The 21,038-nt window shown below is 40.7% G+C and overlaps 1 protein-coding gene across 3 annotated transcripts in view; it reads right to left on the bottom strand.

Moving 5' to 3' along the window:
* Nucleotides 1–21,038, bottom strand: part of MLIP (muscular LMNA interacting protein) — a 407,542-nt gene that overhangs the window by 249,524 nt on the left and 136,980 nt on the right. For all 3 annotated transcript variants that reach the window (XR_010175988.1, XM_063916721.1, XM_063916720.1), the window contains 2 exons: nt 13,374–13,520; nt 11,283–11,549 (listed from right to left, as the gene is read on the bottom strand). Coding sequence is in view for 2 of the 3 variants with exons in the window: in XM_063916721.1 (XP_063772791.1) it covers nt 11,283–11,549; nt 13,374–13,520 (414 nt within the window). In the remaining variant the exon portion in view is untranslated. The remainder of the gene's footprint in view (nt 1–11,282; nt 11,550–13,373; nt 13,521–21,038) is intronic.

Raw genomic sequence — 21,038 nt, 5'->3', positions numbered from 1 at the left:
TGAACATTACACACCTTAAATACACGTGCACCCGTGAAAAACGCCGCGCCGGGAGTTGAGGAAAGACCTTCTCCTTTCCGGCAACAGCTAATTACGTCATCCTAAAGTGACTCCCATCACCATAGTAACATACAAACATTAAAACAGCGAATCTGTAAATGCATAATCACATGATTACTGAATTGAACAGGAAACATATCAACATTAACCACTAACACTGAAATATATTTATAAATATCCGGTCATCCAAAAAGCTAAAACTCAAATATTCATTTAGCCCACGCGGGGCTACTACATCTAGCCGGTGAATCCATTGCACCTCTCGCTGAATTAATATCCGGTTTCTATCACCCCCTCTCACTGTTTTTTTTACCCAGTCAATCATCCGATATTTTATACTTGCAATAGAATGTTTGTATTCTGCAAAATGACATGCAACAGGTTGATCTGATCTTGTACTGCTACTTAACGCTGCTCTTATTGCAGACCTGTGCATCGCCATACAATCTTTAAATCTCCCCTGGGTCTTTCCTATATATGAAAGACCACAGGGGCAGATTATCTGGTACACCACATAACTCGAATTACAAGTAAGGTGGTGACGGATCAAAATTTTTTTGCCCTTATGGGGGTGATAAAATGAATCACCAGGTATCAAATAGCTACAAGTTGTGCAGACACATTTAAAACATCCCAAAGCTTTTCTAGAGAGAAAATGAACAGGTTTACTTTCCTCATAATTTCCTATATCAGCATGTACTAGTAAATCTCTAAGATTTTGCTCACGAGTATAACATGGCATAGGATCCACGTCTACAAACGGTAATTGTCGGTCTGATTTAATAATATGCCAATTATCTTTAATTACCATATTCACCTCCCTTGATTGTGTGTTAAATTGATTAACAATAGGCATCTTATTATTCCGTTGCCTAGTGCTAGTTTTTTTAAGCAAAGTATTCCGATCTATTTTTAGGACCTTATCCCGAGTATGTATTAACATTTCTCTAGAGTAGCCCCTTATTACTAATTTCTCAATGAGGACTTCAATTTGTTCAGCTGCAACTTCACTATTTGAGTTAATCCTCCAGATACGTAACATCTGAGAGTATGGTAATGAGTTCTTTAGTTTGACCGGATGACAGCTATTGTACTGCAACAATGTATTTCTATCAGTTGATTTTATATGCACAGATGTTTCAAATTGACTACCAATTAATCTGATGTCAACATCTAAGAAATCAATTCCTTCCTGACTCATACGATAAGTAAACTTAACCGGGCATTCACTAGAATTGTTATCTTCAATTAACTTCACAAAACCATCCTCAGACCCTGACCAAACAATAAATAAGTTGTCTATGAAACGAGTATATAAAACAATGTTAGACGATATTGCCAAATCTGAAAAGAATATCTTCTGCTCGACCCCAAACATATATATGTTGGCTATTGCCGGGGCTACTGCTGAACCCATTGAGCAACCGCTCATTTGAATATAAGATTTTTTGTCAAACAGAAAATAATTCTTTTTTAGAGTAAACTCTAAAAGAGCCAAACAAAAATCAATAAATGCCAAGTCAAAGGTATTACTTTCAATCAAAAAACATTTCACTGCATATAGACAAGAATCATGTGGAATTATTGTGTACAAACTGACCACATCAGCGCAGACCATCCAGGAACTTTCCGGGATCTCACACAGTGTAGTCAGTTTATTCAAGAACATTGTTGTATCCAACAAAACGTTCTTATGCTGTTGAACTAAAGGTTGAAAAATTGCGTCCAGATATGTAGAAATTGGCTGTGTCAAAGAGCCTCGAGACGACACAATTGGCCGTCCTGGCTGGGGGGTCACCCCCTTATGCACTTTAGGGAGAGTATAAAGAAGCGGTGCCACCAGATGCTTGGGTAACAATACATCTGCTAGCTTTTGGTCAATGATTTCATTCTGAACTGCATTTCTTAAAATATCCCCTAATTCTCTATGAAATGTGTCCACTGGATCACCCGGTAACAGTTGATATGTCTTATCATCCATTAATTGGCGTAGAATTTCATGACGGTAATCTTGGACATCCTGTAGGACAATCGCCCCTCCTTTGTCCGCCGGTCTTATGATTACATTAGTATTCCTAGAGAGGGACTCCACTGCACCTCTCTCCTCTGGTGTCAAATTTGGGTGAATCTCCCTAGGGCGTTTTATAACATTCTGAACTTCCCTATCTACTATGCGCATGAAAGTTTTAAGACTGGCATTATTGGTATTAGGGTCAAATGTCGATTAGGTGCTATCTTTCTAAGTTGTTCAGGGATAAGCCTATTTTGTTCCACTGGTTCCAATGCCTTTCATCTATTAAAAAATTATTTAATTTTAAGTTTTCTAAACAACTGATATTTTTCTTGCTGCCACTTGAAATCATCAAAATATGTGGTCAGGATATAGGATAATCCTTTACTTAACAGAGAGCGTTCTGCCGTAGATAGATCATACGAAGATAAATTTATGATTATTTCTTCCGTGTTGTTGGTGGTTTCTTGACGGGGTTTGAGCCCTTTTGCTTTGGCCCCCCCTCCTGGTTCTCTTGTATCTTTTGCCGATAACTTTGCTCGAGTTTGCGCTCCTAAAGGGACTGACCCAGACGTAGAAATTTCTGAATCACTGTTTGTACTATTAAATATGATATGTTTCCTGTTCAATTCAGTAATCATGTGATTATGCATTTACAGATTCGCTGTTTTAATGTTTGTATGTTACTATGGTGATGGGAGTCACTTTAGGATGACGTAATTAGCTGTGGCCGGAAAGGAGGAGGTCTTTCCTCAACTCCCGGCGCGGCGTTTTTCACGGGTGCACGTGTATTTAAGGTATGTAATGTTCAGTTTAATCTCATAAACCTGACGATAGTGCTTGCGAGCACTGAAACGTTGTTGAACTTTACTGGTCTCCAGAGTCCGTTTATTATGAGTCGAGTGCCGCACTGGGGTAATTATATTGGTGTACAGCAGTACATGTGAAGGCACCGATGCAATAGTGGATTTCATCGAGGAGTGCCGGACCCATGCTATTTTATAATGTGGATTGTGCTTACAGTCCTAATTGTCATGGCACCTGATAATTGAAAAGTATCGGAATACAGGTTTACCCGTTTTTCTTGGTTTGATTCACTCAAAGACACTGGGTGTAATTTTTGACAGCGGACTGTGGCTCTTTGGAGCTTGTGGAGATTAAAGATTGTGATATTGTTCACAGGACTGATAGTGGACATGGTGTATTGAAATGAACCTATAGGATATATATCAATTAGTACTGCTATCACAGATCGTATATTGTGTAATCATGGCTGAAGGTGGCGAAATTGAAACAGAGTATCCCTTTAACCCCGCATTATTTTCTGGTAGCGAGACTTTCGGGTTCACAGATGCCGAAGCTGAGATTATCTTGGAAGCACAGTGTCTTAATGCACAGCCAGAGGCTGCTACTGGTGATACCTTGTATAAAGAATTATGGAAAATGAAAAGAAAAGAAATAGATTACCATTTTCATGCTATGTCATTAAGTGATCATTACAGAGCAAAGATCATACCTAGAGGGTTGCGCATGAAAAATGGCCCAACGGTGGGGAGACAAGATCCGCAATTCTGCAAAAAATGGATTGGAATATTGAACCGTTGTTCATTTGATCTAATGCTTTTGATTATCGAGTTTGCTAAAATGGAACAATCAGTATTGATGGAAAAAATCAAACGATTTGAAACTCAACATGCAGCAGTGTTGAGCACCGATCCAGATGGTGATTGGAAGAAAAAATTGGAAAATCAAGTGGCCACGTATAGACGTGAATTATTGAAGTTTAAAAGAGAGAAATTCTCTAAAGTACAACAGGACTATGAATCACATACTGTTTACCAATGGATATCTGGTGGTAGGAACAACAGTAATAGACAACCATTTTTTCGTCGGGTCCAGAGAAAAGATACCTATGGAGGGTCATCTTCACAAGAGTTTAATAGTACAAACAGTGATTCAGAAATTTCTACATCTGGGTCAGTTCCTTTAGGAGCACAAACTCGAGCAAAGTTATCGGTAAAAGATACAAGAGAACCAGGAGGGGGGGCCAAAGCAAAAGGCTCAAACCCCGTCAAGAAACCACCAACAACACGGAAGAAATAATCATAAATTTATCTTCGTATGATCTATCTACGGCAGAACGCTCTCTGTTAAGTAAAGGATTATCCTATATCCCGACCACGTATTTTGATGATTTCAAGTGGCAGCAAGAAAAATATCAGTTGTTTAGAAAACTTAAAATTAAAGATTTTTTTAATAGATCAAAGGCATTGGAACCAGTGGAACAAAATAGGCTTATCCCTGAACAACTTAGAAAGATAGCACCTAAATCGACATTTGACCCTAATACCAATAATGCCAGTCTTAAAACTTTCATGCGCATAGTAGATAGGGAAGTTCAGAATGTTATAAAACGCCCTAGGGAGATTCACCCAAATTTGACACCAGAGGAGAGAGGTGCAGTGGAGTCCCTCTCTAGGAATACTAATGTAATCATAAGACCGGCGGACAAAGGAGAGGTGATTGTCCTACAGGATGTCCAAGATTACCGTCATGAAATTCTACGCCAATTAATGGATGATAAGACATATCAACTGTTACCGGGTGATCCAGTGGACACATTTCATAGAGAATTAGGGGATATTTTAAGAAATGCAGTTCAGAATGAAATCATTGACCAAAAGCTAGCAGATGTATTGTTACCCAAGCATCCGGTGGCACCGCTTCTTTATACTCTCCCTAAAGTGCATAAGGGGGTGACCCCCCCCCGCCAGGACGGCCAATTGTGTCGTCTCGAGGCTCTTTGACACAGCCAATTTCTACATATCTGGACGCAATTTTTCAACCTTTAGTTCAACAGCATGAGAACGTTTTGTTGGATACAACAATGTTCTTGAATAAACTGACTACACTGCGTGAGATCCCGGAAAGTTCCTGGATGGTCTGCGCTGATGTGGTCAGTTTGTACACAATAATTCCACATGATTCTTGTCTATATGCAGTGAAATGTTTTTTGATTGAAAGTAATACCTTTGACTTGGCATTTATTGATTTTTGTTTGGCTCTTTTAGAGTTTACTCTAAAAAAGAATTATTTTCTGTTTGACAAAAAATCTTATATTCAAATGAGCAGTTGCTCAATGGGTTCAGCAGTAGCCCCGGCAATAGCCAACATATTTATGTTTGGGGTCGAGCAGAAGATATTCTTTTCAGATTTGGCAATATCGTCTAACATTGTTTTATATACTCGTTTCATAGACGACTTATTTATTGTTTGGTCAGGGTCTGAGGATGGTTTTGTGAAGTTAATTGAAGATAACAATTCTAGTGAATGCCCGGTTAAGTTTACTTATCGTATAAGTCAGGAAGGAATTGATTTCTTAGATGTTGACATCAGATTAATTGGTAGTCAATTTGAAACATCTGTGCATATAAAATCAACTGATAGAAATACATTGTTGCAGTACAATAGCTGTCATCCGGTCAAACTAAAGAACTCATTACCATACTCTCAGATGTTACATATCTGGAGGATTAACTCAAATAGTGAAGTTGCAGCTGAACAAATTGAAGTCCTCATTGAGAAATTAGTAATAAGGGGCTACTCTAGAGAAATGTTAATACATACTCGGGATAAGGTCCTAAAAATAGATCGGAATACTTTGCTTAAAAAAACTAGCACTAGGCAACGGAATAATAAGATGCCTATTGTTAATCAATTTAACACACAATCAAGGGAGGTGAATATGGTAATTAAAGATAATTGGCATATTATTAAATCAGACCGACAATTACCGTTTGTAGACGTGGATCCTATGCCATGTTATACTCGTGGGCAAAATCTTAGAGATTTACTAGTACATGCTGATATAGGAAATTATGAGGAAAGTAAACCTGTTCATTTTCTCTCTAGAAAAGCTTTGGGATGTTTTAAATGTGGCTGCACAACTTGTAGCTATTTGATACCTGGTGATTCATTTTATCACCCCCATACGGGCAAAAAAAATTTGATCCGTCACCACCTTACTTGTAATTCGAGTTATGTGGTTTACCAGATAATCTGCCCCTGTGGTCTTTCATATATAGGAAAGACCCAGGGGAGATTTAAAGATCGTATGGCGATGCACAGGTCTGCAATAAGAGCAGCGTTAAGTAGCAGTACAAGATCAGATCAACCTGTTGCATGTCATTTTGCAGAATACAAACATTCTATTGCAAGTATAAAATATCGGATGATTGACTGGGTAAAAAAACCAGTGAGAGGGGGTGATAGAAACCGGTTATTAATTCAGCGAGAGGTGCAATGGATTCACCGGCTAGATGTAGTAGCCCCGCTTGGGCTAAATAAATATTTGAGTTTTAGCTGTTTTGGATGACCGGATATTTATAAATATATTTCAGTGTTAGTGGTTAATGTTGATATGTTTCCTGTTCAATTCAGTAATCATGTGATTATGCATTTACAGATTCGCTGTTTTAATGTTTGTATGTTACTATGGTGATGGGAGTCACTTTAGGATGACGTAATTAGCTGTGGCCGGAAAGGAGGAGGTCTTTCCTCAACTCCCGGCGCGGCGTTTTTCACGGGTGCACGTGTATTTAAGGTATGTAATGTTCAGTTTAATCTCATAAACCTGACGATAGTGCTTGCGAGCACTGAAACGTTGTTGAACTTTACTGGTCTCCAGAGTCCGTTTATTATGAGTCGAGTGCCGCACTGGGGTAATTATATTGGTGTACAGCAGTACATGTGAAGGCACTGATGCAATAGTGGATTTCATCGAGGAGTGCCGGACTCATGCTATTTTATACACACATATATATATATATATATATATATAGTGACAAAACTTGGGTATTTAACTTGGTAGAGGGGTGCATTTGTTCAGTGTCTGGGTGCTTAACCAGGGTCCTAACACAGCTTTTCAGGTAAATAAATTAAAATAATGCTTTGCTGGCAGCATAGATTAAACAGAATCAACAAACAGCCTAACTCAATTCTTTGCTCCTCGCTATACTGGGCAGCTCGTCTGCAAAGTCTTATAGTCTGTTTCTTGCAGGGGTACTGCATACAAAGACAAGGTTGCAGGTGCACAATTTAAACACTAACAATTTATTAATAATAATCATTGCAATAAAATTTTGCATTTTGAACGAGGTTCTTCGAATAGTTATGGCCATAAGTAACGGCTTGCCCACCGCGTCCAGGTGACCTCATTAGTCGGGCAAGTCCCTAGCATTTTGGGGGGGTACAAATCTAGGGCGCGGGACACCCCAAAATGAAACATCAGAGTGGAGTGAACCCAGGGCAACACTAAAGTTAAAAAATCTATAGTGAAAAAGTGAAAATAGGTTAGTGAGAGAGGCTGCTGAAAACAGCAGGGGTAAATTAGTGAGAGGCAAAGTAGTGAAAAGTGAAGGTGGGAAATGAATTACATTGAAACAAAACACACGATAGGGATGAAAGTAAATATGAAAATAAGTGTTAATGTGTTGCTCCTGAGGCAAAACTGCCACAACAGTCCAGGGGGACCCACACTCCGGAAATCCACCCCCATCTGATAATCCAATATACATTTGTGCAGGACTCACCTTGCTCTGCATGCAGTCTAAGAAATGCAAGGAACCTAATTAAAACCAATATATAGGACAGGTGGGCGTGCTGTGTATTTACATACACAATAGAAGGTCAGAGACCCCTTCTGCCTCTCTACCTGTTTTATACCTTTACAAACATGCCTTTGCTGCAGGAGCACACCATTTCACTTGTGTGGGGGTATCCAATCACTTCTCTCTACATAGTGTAAATATATATATATATATATATATATATATATATATATATGATGGCGAGGTGAAGCAGAGCCTTTCCTGTCTTACTAACATGTACACAAGAGTTTTTGTTATATAAAGTATATGAAAAATACAAGGAATATATTAGAAATATCTCTGGAGTGAAAAGTCTGCACATCTCTAATCAAAACTCACCAAATTTCCAGCAGTATATACTGCTGCACCGTATTTGCCTAACCTCCCGGAATGGCCAGGAGGTACCCAAAATGCTTTCATGGTACATCAGTTGGGCAGTACAATGACACAGTGGTTAGCATTGTTGCCTCTCTGTATAACAGTCATTCATTCTATTTTCAACCAGGACCTTATGTTGTGGAGTTTGCATGATCCTACTATGGTTTCATGATTTTCATCCTGTACTCAAAGAACATACAGTAATGGTAGTTTAATTGAGTGCTAACTAAAATATACCCTAGCATGTGTGTTCACATTGTTGTGGAATTTATACTGTATGCTCAATTGGGGAGTAGACTAATGGGAATGACAAATCTTTTCTGTACAGTATTATTATTAAGAGTAGTAGTAGTAGTAGTAGTAGTAGTAGTATTAATAATAATAATAATAATAATAAAAAAACAGTATCATATATTTGATAATTTGACAATGTGAAAATTATATTTAGCAGTGATTAAAACATACTTTTAAGAACATTATATGGCGTTATCTTGCTGTTGCAATGATCAAGTACAGTTTTCCTGCAGGCAGACAAATTCAAGTTTTTAACTGACAAAATGAATAAACCAACAACACTAGAGTGTAATTTGTTGGTAAAGGCCACATAGTAACATAGTTTTGAGGTTGAAAAAAGACAATTTGTCCATCGGGTTCAACCTATTTGTTTTCTCCTACTCTGTATTTAATTTTTAGGAATAATTTAGTCTGTTGCTAATGTCAGCCGTTGTGTTTATTCCTTTTTTATTTAATTTTTAAATAACTATAGTGTACACACTATAACCCTGTATATACTTATCTATTAGGTACTTATCTAGCCCATTCTTAAAAGTGTTGACCGAGTCCACCATTACTACTCTCTCAGGCAGGGAATTCCAAACACGTATTGTCCTTACTGTGAAGAAACCTTTAAGTCTCTGTGTGTGAAATCTCCTCTCCTCTAACCTAAGCGTGTGCCCATGTGTCCTCTGTGTTGATCTTACCAAAAACAGATCCCCCACAAGCTCTGTGTATTGTCCCCTTATATATTTGTAAATGTTGATCATATCCCCTCTTAGCCTCCTCTTTTCCAGTGTAAACATGCCCAGCCTTGCAAGCCTTTCCTTGTATTCCAGGGTCTCCATCCACTTGATTAGTTTGGTACCAGCCTCTGAACCTTTACTAGTTCCAGGATATCCTTTTTGTACTATGGTGCCCAAGAATGTGCACAGTATTCCAGATGTGGCCTCACTAGGGATTTATATAATGGGAGTATAACATTATCATCCCTTGTGTAAATTCCCAGCTTTATACATGCTAATACCTCGTTAGCCTTCTTTGCTGCAATCCTACTTTGGGTACTGCTGCTTAGTTTGTTATCTATGTGAACACCTAAGTCCTTTTCCAGTAAAGAATCACCTATTTTTATCCCATTTAGTATGTAGGTGTTATTTTTTTTCTTGCTCACAAAGTGCATTACCTTACACTTGTCTGTATTGCATTTTGCTGCCCATGCTTCCAGTTTGACTAAGTCATTCTGAAGAGACTCTGCATCTCCCTCCGTATTTATAACCTTACACAATTTGGTATCGTCTGAAAAAAATTGACACCATGATATCCAGATCTACTGCTAGATCGTTATTAAAAATGTTGAACAATAGTGGTCCAAGTACAGACCCTTGTGGCACACCACTTAGTACTTCAGTCCCATTTGAAAAAGTTCCATTTACCACAACGCGCTGCTCCCTATTATCTAACCAATTCCTGACCCAAGTTCATATTGAGCTCCCTAGCCCTAGTTCTTGTAACTTATAGATAAGTCTCATGTGCGATACTGTGTCAAAAGTTTTAGAAAAGTCTAAAAAGATTACATCGACCTCCTTACCCTGATCATGGTTCGCACTAACCATTTCGTAAAAGCCTAGTAAATTTGTTTGACAGATTTATCCTTCACAAATCCATGTTGGTTCCTATTAATAACCTTATTGGCTTCAATGAACTTCTGTATACTGTCCCTTAGAATACCTTCCAGTACTTTCCCCACTATAGATGTAAGACTAATTGGTCTTTAATTACCCGGTTCAGCTTTATTTCCCATTTTAAATATTGGCACTACTTCCGCTATATGCCAGTCTTTGGGAACCGTGCCTGTAGTAAGTGACATATAGGCCCTCAATATACAGAGAGTCCTTGACGCGGCTTGGGGGCTTATTCATACATTTGTGCAAATATATGTAACCAAGATTTCTGAATTCTAATATTGTGTAGGATTTAAATCAGGAAACAAAAGAAAATCTGGTTACTGATGTCATTCAGGGTGCTGGGGGAAACAAAATGCTTTTTTTCTTTCTTATAAATACCCCTTCCTTGCAAGCACCTGAGTGATATCACTAAGCTAATTGAACATCTACCACTATATATGTATGTTGTGAAAGAGGTAGATAGGATCCTGCATTAGGAGGAGGTGCAGGTCCTGATATGCCATATGGAGCACTATGGGGTTGCTTCAAGTTGGGTTGCTCTTAGCTTAGATATATTTAAGTATGGATCCATTATCATGTGGCTGTTTGCTGGTTAATCATAGACCCAGATTGGGGTAATGGAGGTGTGTGGTGCAGTGCCCCTGGATTGGCTGGGCTGGATTCTATTAACACTTATCACTTACTAATTTCTTCACTAGCACTTTTTCTTTATTTTAATTACATCTCATTATATTTGTATCACTTTCTGTACATAGCTTTGGCTTCCTAACACTAATTTATTAACATTATAGTTTTTTCACTGGTATGCTGCCCTGGTCTTTCTGGCTTATGCTAATTTTTGGGGTCCCAAACCCTGCACCTAGATATAGCACTACGGAACCCCAATATACAGAGAGGCCTTGACGCAGCTTGGGGGCTTATTCATACATTTGCGCAAATATGTGTAACCAAGATCTCTGAATTCTAATATTGTGTAGGATTTAAATCTGGTTTCTGATGTCATTCAGGATGCTGGGGGAAACAAAATGCTATTTTTCTTGCTTAGGTATACCCCTCCCTTGCAAGCACCTGAGTGATATCACTAAGCTTATTGAGCAACTACCACTATATATATGTATAAAGATGAACCAGCAGTTCCTGATCACCCATGTTGTGAAAAAAAGCTTGTGATTCGGGGTCATACATGTGATTAATATTTACTACTACTAGAGTTGTATTTGACTGTACCGTTGTTGACTGCTGCATTCTTTTTTCTTGAAAAGGCAGAGGTTGAGTCTTTTTGATGATTATTTCATCTTCACTGTCGTCAGAGTCCATCACTACAACAAATTCTGCTATGAAAAAGTCATCATTTTTTATTGCCTCCGGATCATTTGAGGAAATGTTTTTCCTTGGAAAATTATTCTCTGATCTCAGCCTGTGACATGTGCTTATAACACTTTCAGAGGGTTCCTGCATGTTTTTTTCTGATACATTTCCCATAATCTCTTCAGGCTAGAACAGAGATTTATAGAACGTTAAAGAATATATCAAAACATGAATATTATACAGAGTCATTTTACATTTTCTTATAATGCCTACTTCAGACTTTCTTGAAGTGTCAACCTCACAGTAGTTTGCATTATAACAAGTAACTATAACGTTGTTATTATCACTCACATTAAAATAAATTGGAAAACTTGTACAAAAGATAAAAATGATTGTTTGGAATTACCATTATATTTCTTATCCCCAAAGCAACATTGTATAGAGCACCATAGGATATTACTGATATCCAAACTATTGTACATCACATATACAATGCGTTTTCACACGTTTAAGCCCCATACACACTAGACAAGATATTGACAGACCTCGCTCAGAATGGCCGATCTGAGCGAGATCTTTTACAATCTCGTCCAGTATGTACACTAAATGTCTTTAACTATGCACGCTCCCGTGCATCATTATCAACCCCCTCCCTCATCTGAACATGTACAGATGAGAGAGTTCCTTGTTAACGACAGCCATGCTGCAGATGCAGCATGGCTGTCGCCCCTCCACCGTCGCTGCCGTATCGGCACGTGTGTATGCACTTGGTGATGTCGCCCCCCCCTACCCCACCCTGCCGGTCCCCGACCACCGCCAATATCGGTGGGGATCCAGTAGTGTGTAGGGCCCTTTACACTGTCAGGAAACAAAAGAAAAAGTGATTCTACTGTACTGTATATCAGCAGGTTATTCTAAAGGCCCATACACATTTTGCCCGTTTTGAGCGATTTTGAGCTCAATGTCAACTAGTGTGTATACCCCACTGATGGATGATGATCGATGATGTGCGCTCCCACATCATCGCCAGGGAGGTGGTCCATCATCTTGTTTTTCTGGTATGTTTTACGAAAACCGCTCCTTTTTCATCCATCATCACTTAGTGTGTACCACGCGAGCAGTGATGGATGAAAGATGAACGATTTTCTGCATTGCAGCCCCGCCCTGCTCCCTCCCCAAGCCCCATTTTGTGTCTCAAGCCCACGGAGCACAGCGCAACAGCAGGAGCAGCAGCAGCACAAGGGGGGGAAATAATGTTGTGTACAAAGTGAGTAGCCAGCATCCACTGCCACCAATGTTGAATGTGACTGTCCCCCAGTAATATATACATTACTGGCACAGGCCATTATGTAAATAGCTTTTCTAATGAAAGATTTTCAGCAAAGACTTTAACCTCCTTAAAATCTCTTGCTCTTTGGGAAAATAGCACCTTTAGGCTGCAGGATAGTATATGTTCTTACCGCCCTATCAGGTATGTGTTAAACCGGGGTAACTGCTTCCAATTAAACTGTTATTGTATCTCTTAAAATGTGATTATAATTTTGTATTTGTATTTGCAGGGACCTCATTTCCCCCCTCATCTGGCATGTACGTCTTTGTTGTATGTTTTATGTTTGTTTTGTTTCCTCACAGTCTGGATGGGTGAAAAGTTGTGGCGCCCTTGAAATCAATCTATAATAATAACAGTTAAGAAAATTAGTAGAGTTATGCTTTTAACTTAACAGAAAGCACTGTTTTTATGTTTGTTCTTTTTGTGGCTGTGCATGTAAGACTAAGTACTCCTGACTCCAGTCTCAGATGCAGGCAGTGTGTCTGCTAGCCATTGAAGACGTATACCCAAAATTAAATTAGCAGTGTATCCATTTTTACAGTGCTGGGTGGAATGCTCTTACAGTATATACAGTCACTTTTTAGTTTAATCTCTGATCTAACAGTAAAAATTCATGTCACGTAACAATGTTCACACTCACTCTTAAACATAGCGTCTATAATATATGTCCATAGTGGTACCTTTTGTGTCATTCCTCCTTGGTGCTCAACAACAATTATAGGCAAAAGTTTTGTATTCTTTTCAAGCGAAACCTGACAAGGTAGTCTTCCCGTTTCAGGTACAAACGTAAAAGTCAGAGGGTTTGTTCCACCTTGGTTTGGTGAAGTCTAATAATGAGAACACAAAATAAATAAACAAATACATAGACAGGATTGGTATATATATATATATATATATATATATATATTTACAATGAAATGGTTTACAAACATATATGATGGCTTTAAGAGAAACATCTACATTTTCTTTGGCTAATTAGTTACAAATGTCAAATAAAACAAATCAAAGTACAGTATTGACATTTGCCTATTAGCAGGCTGCTTTGCACTTTTGACACTGTGATTCAATAAACCTTTAATTATAAAATGTTAGGGAACATGTGCGGATACTTTGTCAATAAACTTTAATCTATTATACAATATTCTAAGAAAGTCAAATGTTAAGGGTAAAGCGTGCTTACATATTCTTGTTTACTCATGATCATTATTTTTGACAGATACTGTAACTAGCGCTTAAACCTTTAATGTCCACATCCATTTACAGCATACTTGTATTTCTTGACCTACTCACATCACTAATACACTTTAACTCTTTTCTTATATATAGTGATTGATATAAGATTAAACCAAATGCCCTGTGTAGTTCCATATGTTGAATATATAAAAAGTAGCTATCTCCTGGCACACAGCATTATGGATAGATGTGGTTTTATTTTTATTTAAAGAAATGCCTTTTCCCCAATACCTGTGTATTCTGTTTATTGTACCAATAATACATGAACAGAGATCTGAGATGCGATCATTAATGATGCATTATTTATAAAGGACGTTTCATTTTGGACATTTTCACAAATGCGTACCGTGCTTATCAAATTATTAAACTACCTTCATAATGTTTCTGGGCTTCTCTACCTGATTACCCTGACATGAAAGAGAAACAGCCACAGTGTCTTACATGTGAAGCTACTAGATGCTGCACCTCCATGTCATTTTTACACTGGGAGACTGGCACATGGCTATAATGACAAAATCAAGTCCCATGCTCCCAATCTGGGGAGCCAAGGGTTCCTTTCTTCAGAGGCAGAACTCTGGGAGGCAACGGAGTCATCTGCCGCCGGGCTCCTGCTCTGAAGGGGGGCACCTCTCCGCCCATTCTGTGACACCATTGAATTAAGTTAATTGATAGCTGCCGCTGTCTTTTCAGTGGCTGACTTCCTCACTGGGAACAGGGGCGGAACTGTGGGAGGCAGTGGAGTCGGCTGCCGCCGGGCTCCTGACCTGCAGGGGGCACATCTCCTCCACTGTCTCCCGCTGCCTGATCGCCGCTGCTCAGCGGCGGAACTTGCGCCTGTGCAAGCGGTGCAATGCACCGAGGCTCAGCGCTAAGAAGGGGCCCACAGCCGGAGCAGTGTAATGAGTCACACTGACTCATTACACGCTGCCGCCGCTGCGCTGCACAGGAGGAAGCCGCCGGACGTGAGCGTACAGCGCCAGCAAGTGAGAAGGGTGAGCTCATCACCCTTCATCTCGGCTGCATCTTCCTCCAGAATCCTGGTCTCTGCCACCGCTGCATGCTGGGAGAAGGGGGAGGGAGGAGGGACAGTCACGGCAGCAATGTGTGTGGAGAGTGAGGACTGGGAGACATCGGCTCAGCTGCAGTGAGGAGCCTTACAGGAGCCAGGAGGTGCAAAGTATGTTGTACACACATGCAAATGCTGGCTGTGTGTATTTAGCTGTGTGTGTGTTTTGCTATGGGTGTATGTGTTTTGCTAGGGATGTATGTGTGTGGTTTTGCTATGGGGGTGTGTATGTATTTTGCTATTGGTGTATATATACTGTATTTTTTTGCTATGGGTGTGTGTTTGTGTATGTATATCATACCCTCCAACATTTTACACTGAAAAATCGGGACAAATCCGAAAAAGGGGCGTGGTCGCGGGTAAAGGGGGCGTGGCCATGCCCCTTTTCCTATACTTTCAATGGAAGTTTGGAGAGCCAAAAATCGGTACAGACCATGAAAAAAAGGTACTGTACCTATTAAAAAGGTACAGTTGGAGGGTATGGTATATATGTGTTTTGCTATGTGTGTTTAGTAGTGTGTGTGTTTGTACGTTTTTGCTATGGATGTGTGTGTGTATATGTATTTTGCCGTGCGTGTGTGTTTACTATGTGTGTATATAGAGTAATCTGTATATCCATATCTACAGAAGTAGCCACACTCACGACTGGTGTTCCCATGTCTATGAAATGTGCGTGCACTATAGAGAGAACGTCGGCTGTGACTTAGCGCAGCACAGCGTTCATTGAAGCTTGTCGCAATGCGTACGCCCATACCAACGCATCACGGCAAAAATGAGGCTGGCTACATCTGTTTCTATCTAGCTCACATTCCTCTTAGTTAATCTTGGTGTGCACATCAGGTAGACACTGGCGTAACGTGTATAATGTTCTCTACTGTGTGACGTAACGTGTATAAGCCTCTCTACTGTGTGACGTAACGTGTATAAGCCTCTCTACAATGTGACGTAACGTGTATAAGGATCTCTACTGTGTGACGTAACATGTATAAGGCTCTCTACTGTGTGACGTACCGTGTATAAGCCTCTCTACTGTGTGACGTAACGTGTATAATGCTCTCTACTGTGTGGCGTACTGTGTATAAGCCTCTCTACTGTGTGACGTAACATGTATAAGGCTCTCTACTGTGTGACGTACCGTGTATAAGCCTCTCTACTGTGTGACGTAACATGTATAAGGCTCTCTACTGTGTGACGTACCGTGTATAAGCCTCTCTACTGTGTGACGTAATGTGTATAATGCTCTCTACTGTGTGGCGTACTGTGTATAAGCCTCTCTACTGTGTGACGTAACGTGTATAATGCTCTCTACTGTGTGACGTAACGTGTATAAGCCTCTCTACTGTGTGACGTAACGTGTATAATGCTCTCTACTGTGTGACATAACATGTATAAGGCTTCTACTATGTGATGTACCGTGTACAAGGATCACTACTGTGTGATGTACCATGTATAAGGATCTCTACTGTGTGGCGCAATGTGACATTAGAGTACTATTGTATGGTGACACCATTCTCTGTGAGACAAAACTCAATTTTCTGGGTGATGCGCTTCACCTATTTATAATATGGGAGGGGGGCCCAATGCATATTGTTGCACCTGGGCCCACCATTCTCTAGTTCCGCCACTGCCATTGCTAATTTTTTTTGTTTTATGATTCTTACAGACGGAGGAGCTGTGTCAGTGACACGGAAGCTGCCTCCTGTATATACAGAGAGCTGGCACTGGCTGCAGCTAGGGGTAGCACCAGAGCGCAGCTCCTCCCCGGCCCTTCCAGTTAAGCAAGCCAGCCGAGTGAAGCTCAGGCTGATGATAAGCCAAAAGGTAGGCACTGGCAGCACTTGCCTCAAGCTTTAATAAATGTTGGAAGCACTGTGTTTTGTGTGTGCATGTTTTTAAGTGAGGTGTGTGTGTGTGTGTTTTTAAATAAAGTTGTGTGTTCAAGTAAGAGGCATGTGTGTGTGTGTGAGAGGCGTGTGTGTGTGTGTGTGTGTGTGTGTGTGTGTAAGTGAGAGGCATGTGTGTGTGTGTGAGGCATGTGTGTGTGTGAGGTGTGTGTGTGTGTGTGTGTGTGTGTAAGTGAGAGGCATGTGTGTGAGAGGCAAGGATTAAAGGGGCATTTGAGAATTTCTACAGGACTATGTACAGAGCACACACCTGGTCTGGGTACACGCTACCGTACAAATATATGGAGGGGTGTCAGTTTCTGAATGTGTGTGTGAGAGGCGTGTGTGTGTAAGTGAGAGGCATGTGTGTGTGTAAGTGAGAGGCATGTGTCTGTAAGTGAGAGGCATGTGTGTGTTTAAGTGAAAGCGGTGTGTGTGTATGTATGTGTGTGTGTTTTTAAGTCTAGGAGGTGTGTATGTGTGAGTGAAAGAGCCATGTGTAAGTGAGAGACGTGTGTGTTTTTAAGTGAAAGGCATGTGTGTGTTTAAGTGAAAGGCATGTGTGTGTTTAAGTGAAAGGCATGTGTGTGTTTAAGTGAAAGCGGCGTGTGTGTGTTTAAGTGAAAGAGGCGTTTGTGTGTTTTTAAGTGAATGAGGTGTTTGTGTGGTTTTTTTTAGATATATCGGCACACCGCTGCGCCAAAGCATCTCCATCGAGACCCGCTGGCGGGTGAGGGAGCACTGTAGGTGTACTATAAAGGTATGCTGGTGTCTGTTTTATTGTAATGACTGACTTGGAGTGCCGTCCACTTTGTATGTGTATGTATATTACTATTGGGAAAGGTACCTGAGCACGCTACTACTGTTCACCCTGAGTGCCGGATAGTTACATATGGTATGTTTGTGTATATGTATGGGGGCACCAACATTTATCATGCCTCCGGGCGACTGGGACAAACTTACGCCACTGACTGGGAAGTCTGGTGACTTCCGCACCTTACAAATCACACCCTCTTTATTATACTATATTAAAGAAATGCCACCCCACACCATTACTGACCCACTGCCAAACCGGTCATGCTGGAGGATGTTGCAGGCAGCAGAACATTCTCCTTGGCATCACGTCTGTCACATGTGCTCAGTGAGAACCTGCTTTCATCTGTGAAGAGCACAGGGCACCAGTGGCGAATTTGCCAATCTTGGTGTTCTCTGGCAAATGCCAAACGTCCTGCACGGTGTTGGGCTGTAAGCACAACCCCCACCTGTGGGTGTCGGGCCCTCATACCACCCTCATGGAGTCTGTTTCTGATCGTTTGAGTAGACACATGCACATTTGTGGCTTGCTGGAGGTCATTTTGCAGGGCTCTTTCAGTGCTCCTCCTGTTCCACCTTGCACAAAGGCGGAGGTAGCGGTCCTGCTGCTGGGTTGTTGCCCTCCTACGGCCTCCTCCATGTCTCCTAAAGTACTGGCCTGTCTCCTGGTAGCGCCTCCATGCTCTGGACACTACGCTGACAGACACAGCAAACCTTCTTGCCACAGCTCGCATTGATGTGCCATCCTGGATGAACTGCACTACCTGAGCCACTTGCGTGGGTTGTAGGGAGGTCATACAGGTACGTGGAGGCCACACACACTACTGTGCCTCATTTTGACTTGTTTTAAGGACATTACAGCAAAGTTGGATCAGCATGTAGTGTGTTTTTCCACTTTAATTTTGAGGGTGACTCCAAATCCAGACCTCCATGGGTTAATAAATTTGATTTCCATTGATAATTTTTGTGTGCTTTTGTTGTCAGCACATTCACCTATGTAAAGAACAAAGTATTTAATAAGAATATTTCATTCATTCAGATCTAGAATGTGTTATTTTAGTGTTCCCTTTATTTTTTTGAGCAGTGTATATATACTGCTCACAAAAATGCAGCACAGATATGGAATGGATACTTGCAGTGACACGGATCTGCAAGATACAGCAATGGCCTACTGTACTGTACAACTATATACTGTTGGTCACCAAATTGCTGCACTGTACTACTATATATATTGCTCACAAAAATGCAGCACAGATATGGAATGGATACTTGCAGTGACACGGAGCTGAAAGATACATCAATGGCCCACTGTACTGTACAACTATATACTGTTGGTCACCAAAATGCTGCACTGTACTACTATATATACTGCTCACAAAAATGCAGCACAGATATGGAATGGATACTTGCAGAGACACAGAGCTGAAATATACAGCAATGGCCTACTGTACTGTACTGTACAACTATATACTGTTGGTCACCAAAATGCTGCACTGTACTACTATATATACTGCTCACAAAAATGCAGCACAGATATGGAATGGATACTTGCAGTAACACGGAGCTGCAAGATACAGCAATGGCCTACTGTACAACTATATACTGTTGGCCACCAAAATGCTGCACTATACTACTATATATACTGCTCACAAAAATGCAACACAGACATGGAATGGATACTTGCAGTGACATGGAGATGCAAGATACAGCAATGGCCTACTGTACTGTACAGCTATATACTGTTGGTCACCAAAATGCTGGACTGTACTGCTATATATACTGCTCACAAACATGCAGCACAGATATGGAATGGATACTTGCAGTGACACAGAGCTGCAAGATACAGCAATGGCCTACTGTACTGTACAACTATATACTGTTGGTCACCAAAATGCTGCATTGTAATACTATATATACTGCTCATAAAAATGAAGCACAGATATGGACTGAATACTTGCAGTGACATGGAGCTGCAAGATACAGCAATGGCATACTGTACAACTATATACTGTTGGTCACCAAAATGCTGCACTGTACTTTTATATATACTGCTAACAAAAATGCAGCACAGATATGGAATGGATACTTGCAGTGACACTGAGCTGCAATATACAGCAATGGCCTACTGTACTGTACAACTATATACTGTTGGTCACTAAAATGCTGCACTGTACTACTATATATACTGTTCACAAAAATGCAGCACAGATATGGAATGGATACTTGCAGTGACACGGAGCTGCAAGATACAGCAATGGCCTACTGTACTGTACAACTATATACTGTTGGTCACCAAAATGCTGCACTGTATTACTATATATACTGTTCACAAAAATGCAGCACAGATATGGAATGGATACTTGCAGTGACACGGAGCTGCAAGATACAGCAATGGCCTACTATACTGTACAACTATATACTGTTGGTCACCAAAATGCAGCATCACTGAGCACAGATATTTGCAGCACACTGAGCACAGAAATGGAGCTTTTCAGGCAGAGAACATAGATATTTGCAGCACACTGAGCAGAGATATTTGTAGTAGAGATGAGCGGGTTCGGTTTCTCTGAATCCGAACCCGCCAGAACTTCATGTTTTTTTTCACGGGTCCGAGCGACTCGGATCTTCCCGCCTTGCTCGGTTAACCCGAGCGCGCCCGAACGTCATCATGACGCTGTCGGATTCTCGCGAGGCTCGGATTCTATCGCGAGACTCGGATTCTATATAAGGAGCCGCGCGTCGCCGCCATTTTCACACGTGCATTGAGATTGATAGGGAGAGGACGTGGCTGGCGTCCTCTCCATTTAGATTATAAGAGACTGAGAGAGATTTACTGGAGCTGACTAGGAGGAGTACTGTTACTGTAGAAGTGTAGAGACTGAGTGGAGAGAGTTTACTAGTGAGGACAGTGCAGTTTACTTTATAATCCGTTCTCTGCCTGAAAAAAGCGATACACGGCACACAGTGACTCAGTCACATACCATATCTGTGTGCACTGCTCAGGCTCAGGCCAGTGTGCTGCATCATCTATTATCTATATATAATATTATATATATCTGTCTGACTGCTCAGCTCACACAGCTTATAATTGTGGGGGAGACTGGGGAGCACTACTGCAGTGCCAGTTATAGGTTATAGCAGGAGCCAGGAGTACATAATATATTATATAGTGAGTGACCACCAGACACACAGTGCAGTTTATTTAATATATCCGTTCTCTGCCTGAAAAAAGCGATACACACAGTGACTCAGTCAGTCACATACCATATCTGTGTGCACTGCTCAGGCCAGTGTGCTGCATCATCTATTATCTATATATAATATTATATATATCTGTCTGACTGCTCAGC

Source organism: Pseudophryne corroboree, chromosome 4, assembly GCF_028390025.1.
Source record: "Pseudophryne corroboree isolate aPseCor3 chromosome 4, aPseCor3.hap2, whole genome shotgun sequence".
NCBI lineage: Eukaryota > Metazoa > Chordata > Amphibia > Anura > Myobatrachidae > Pseudophryne > Pseudophryne corroboree.
The sequence above is the reverse complement of the archived record's forward strand: the minus strand, read 5'-3'. Positions and strand labels throughout refer to the sequence as shown.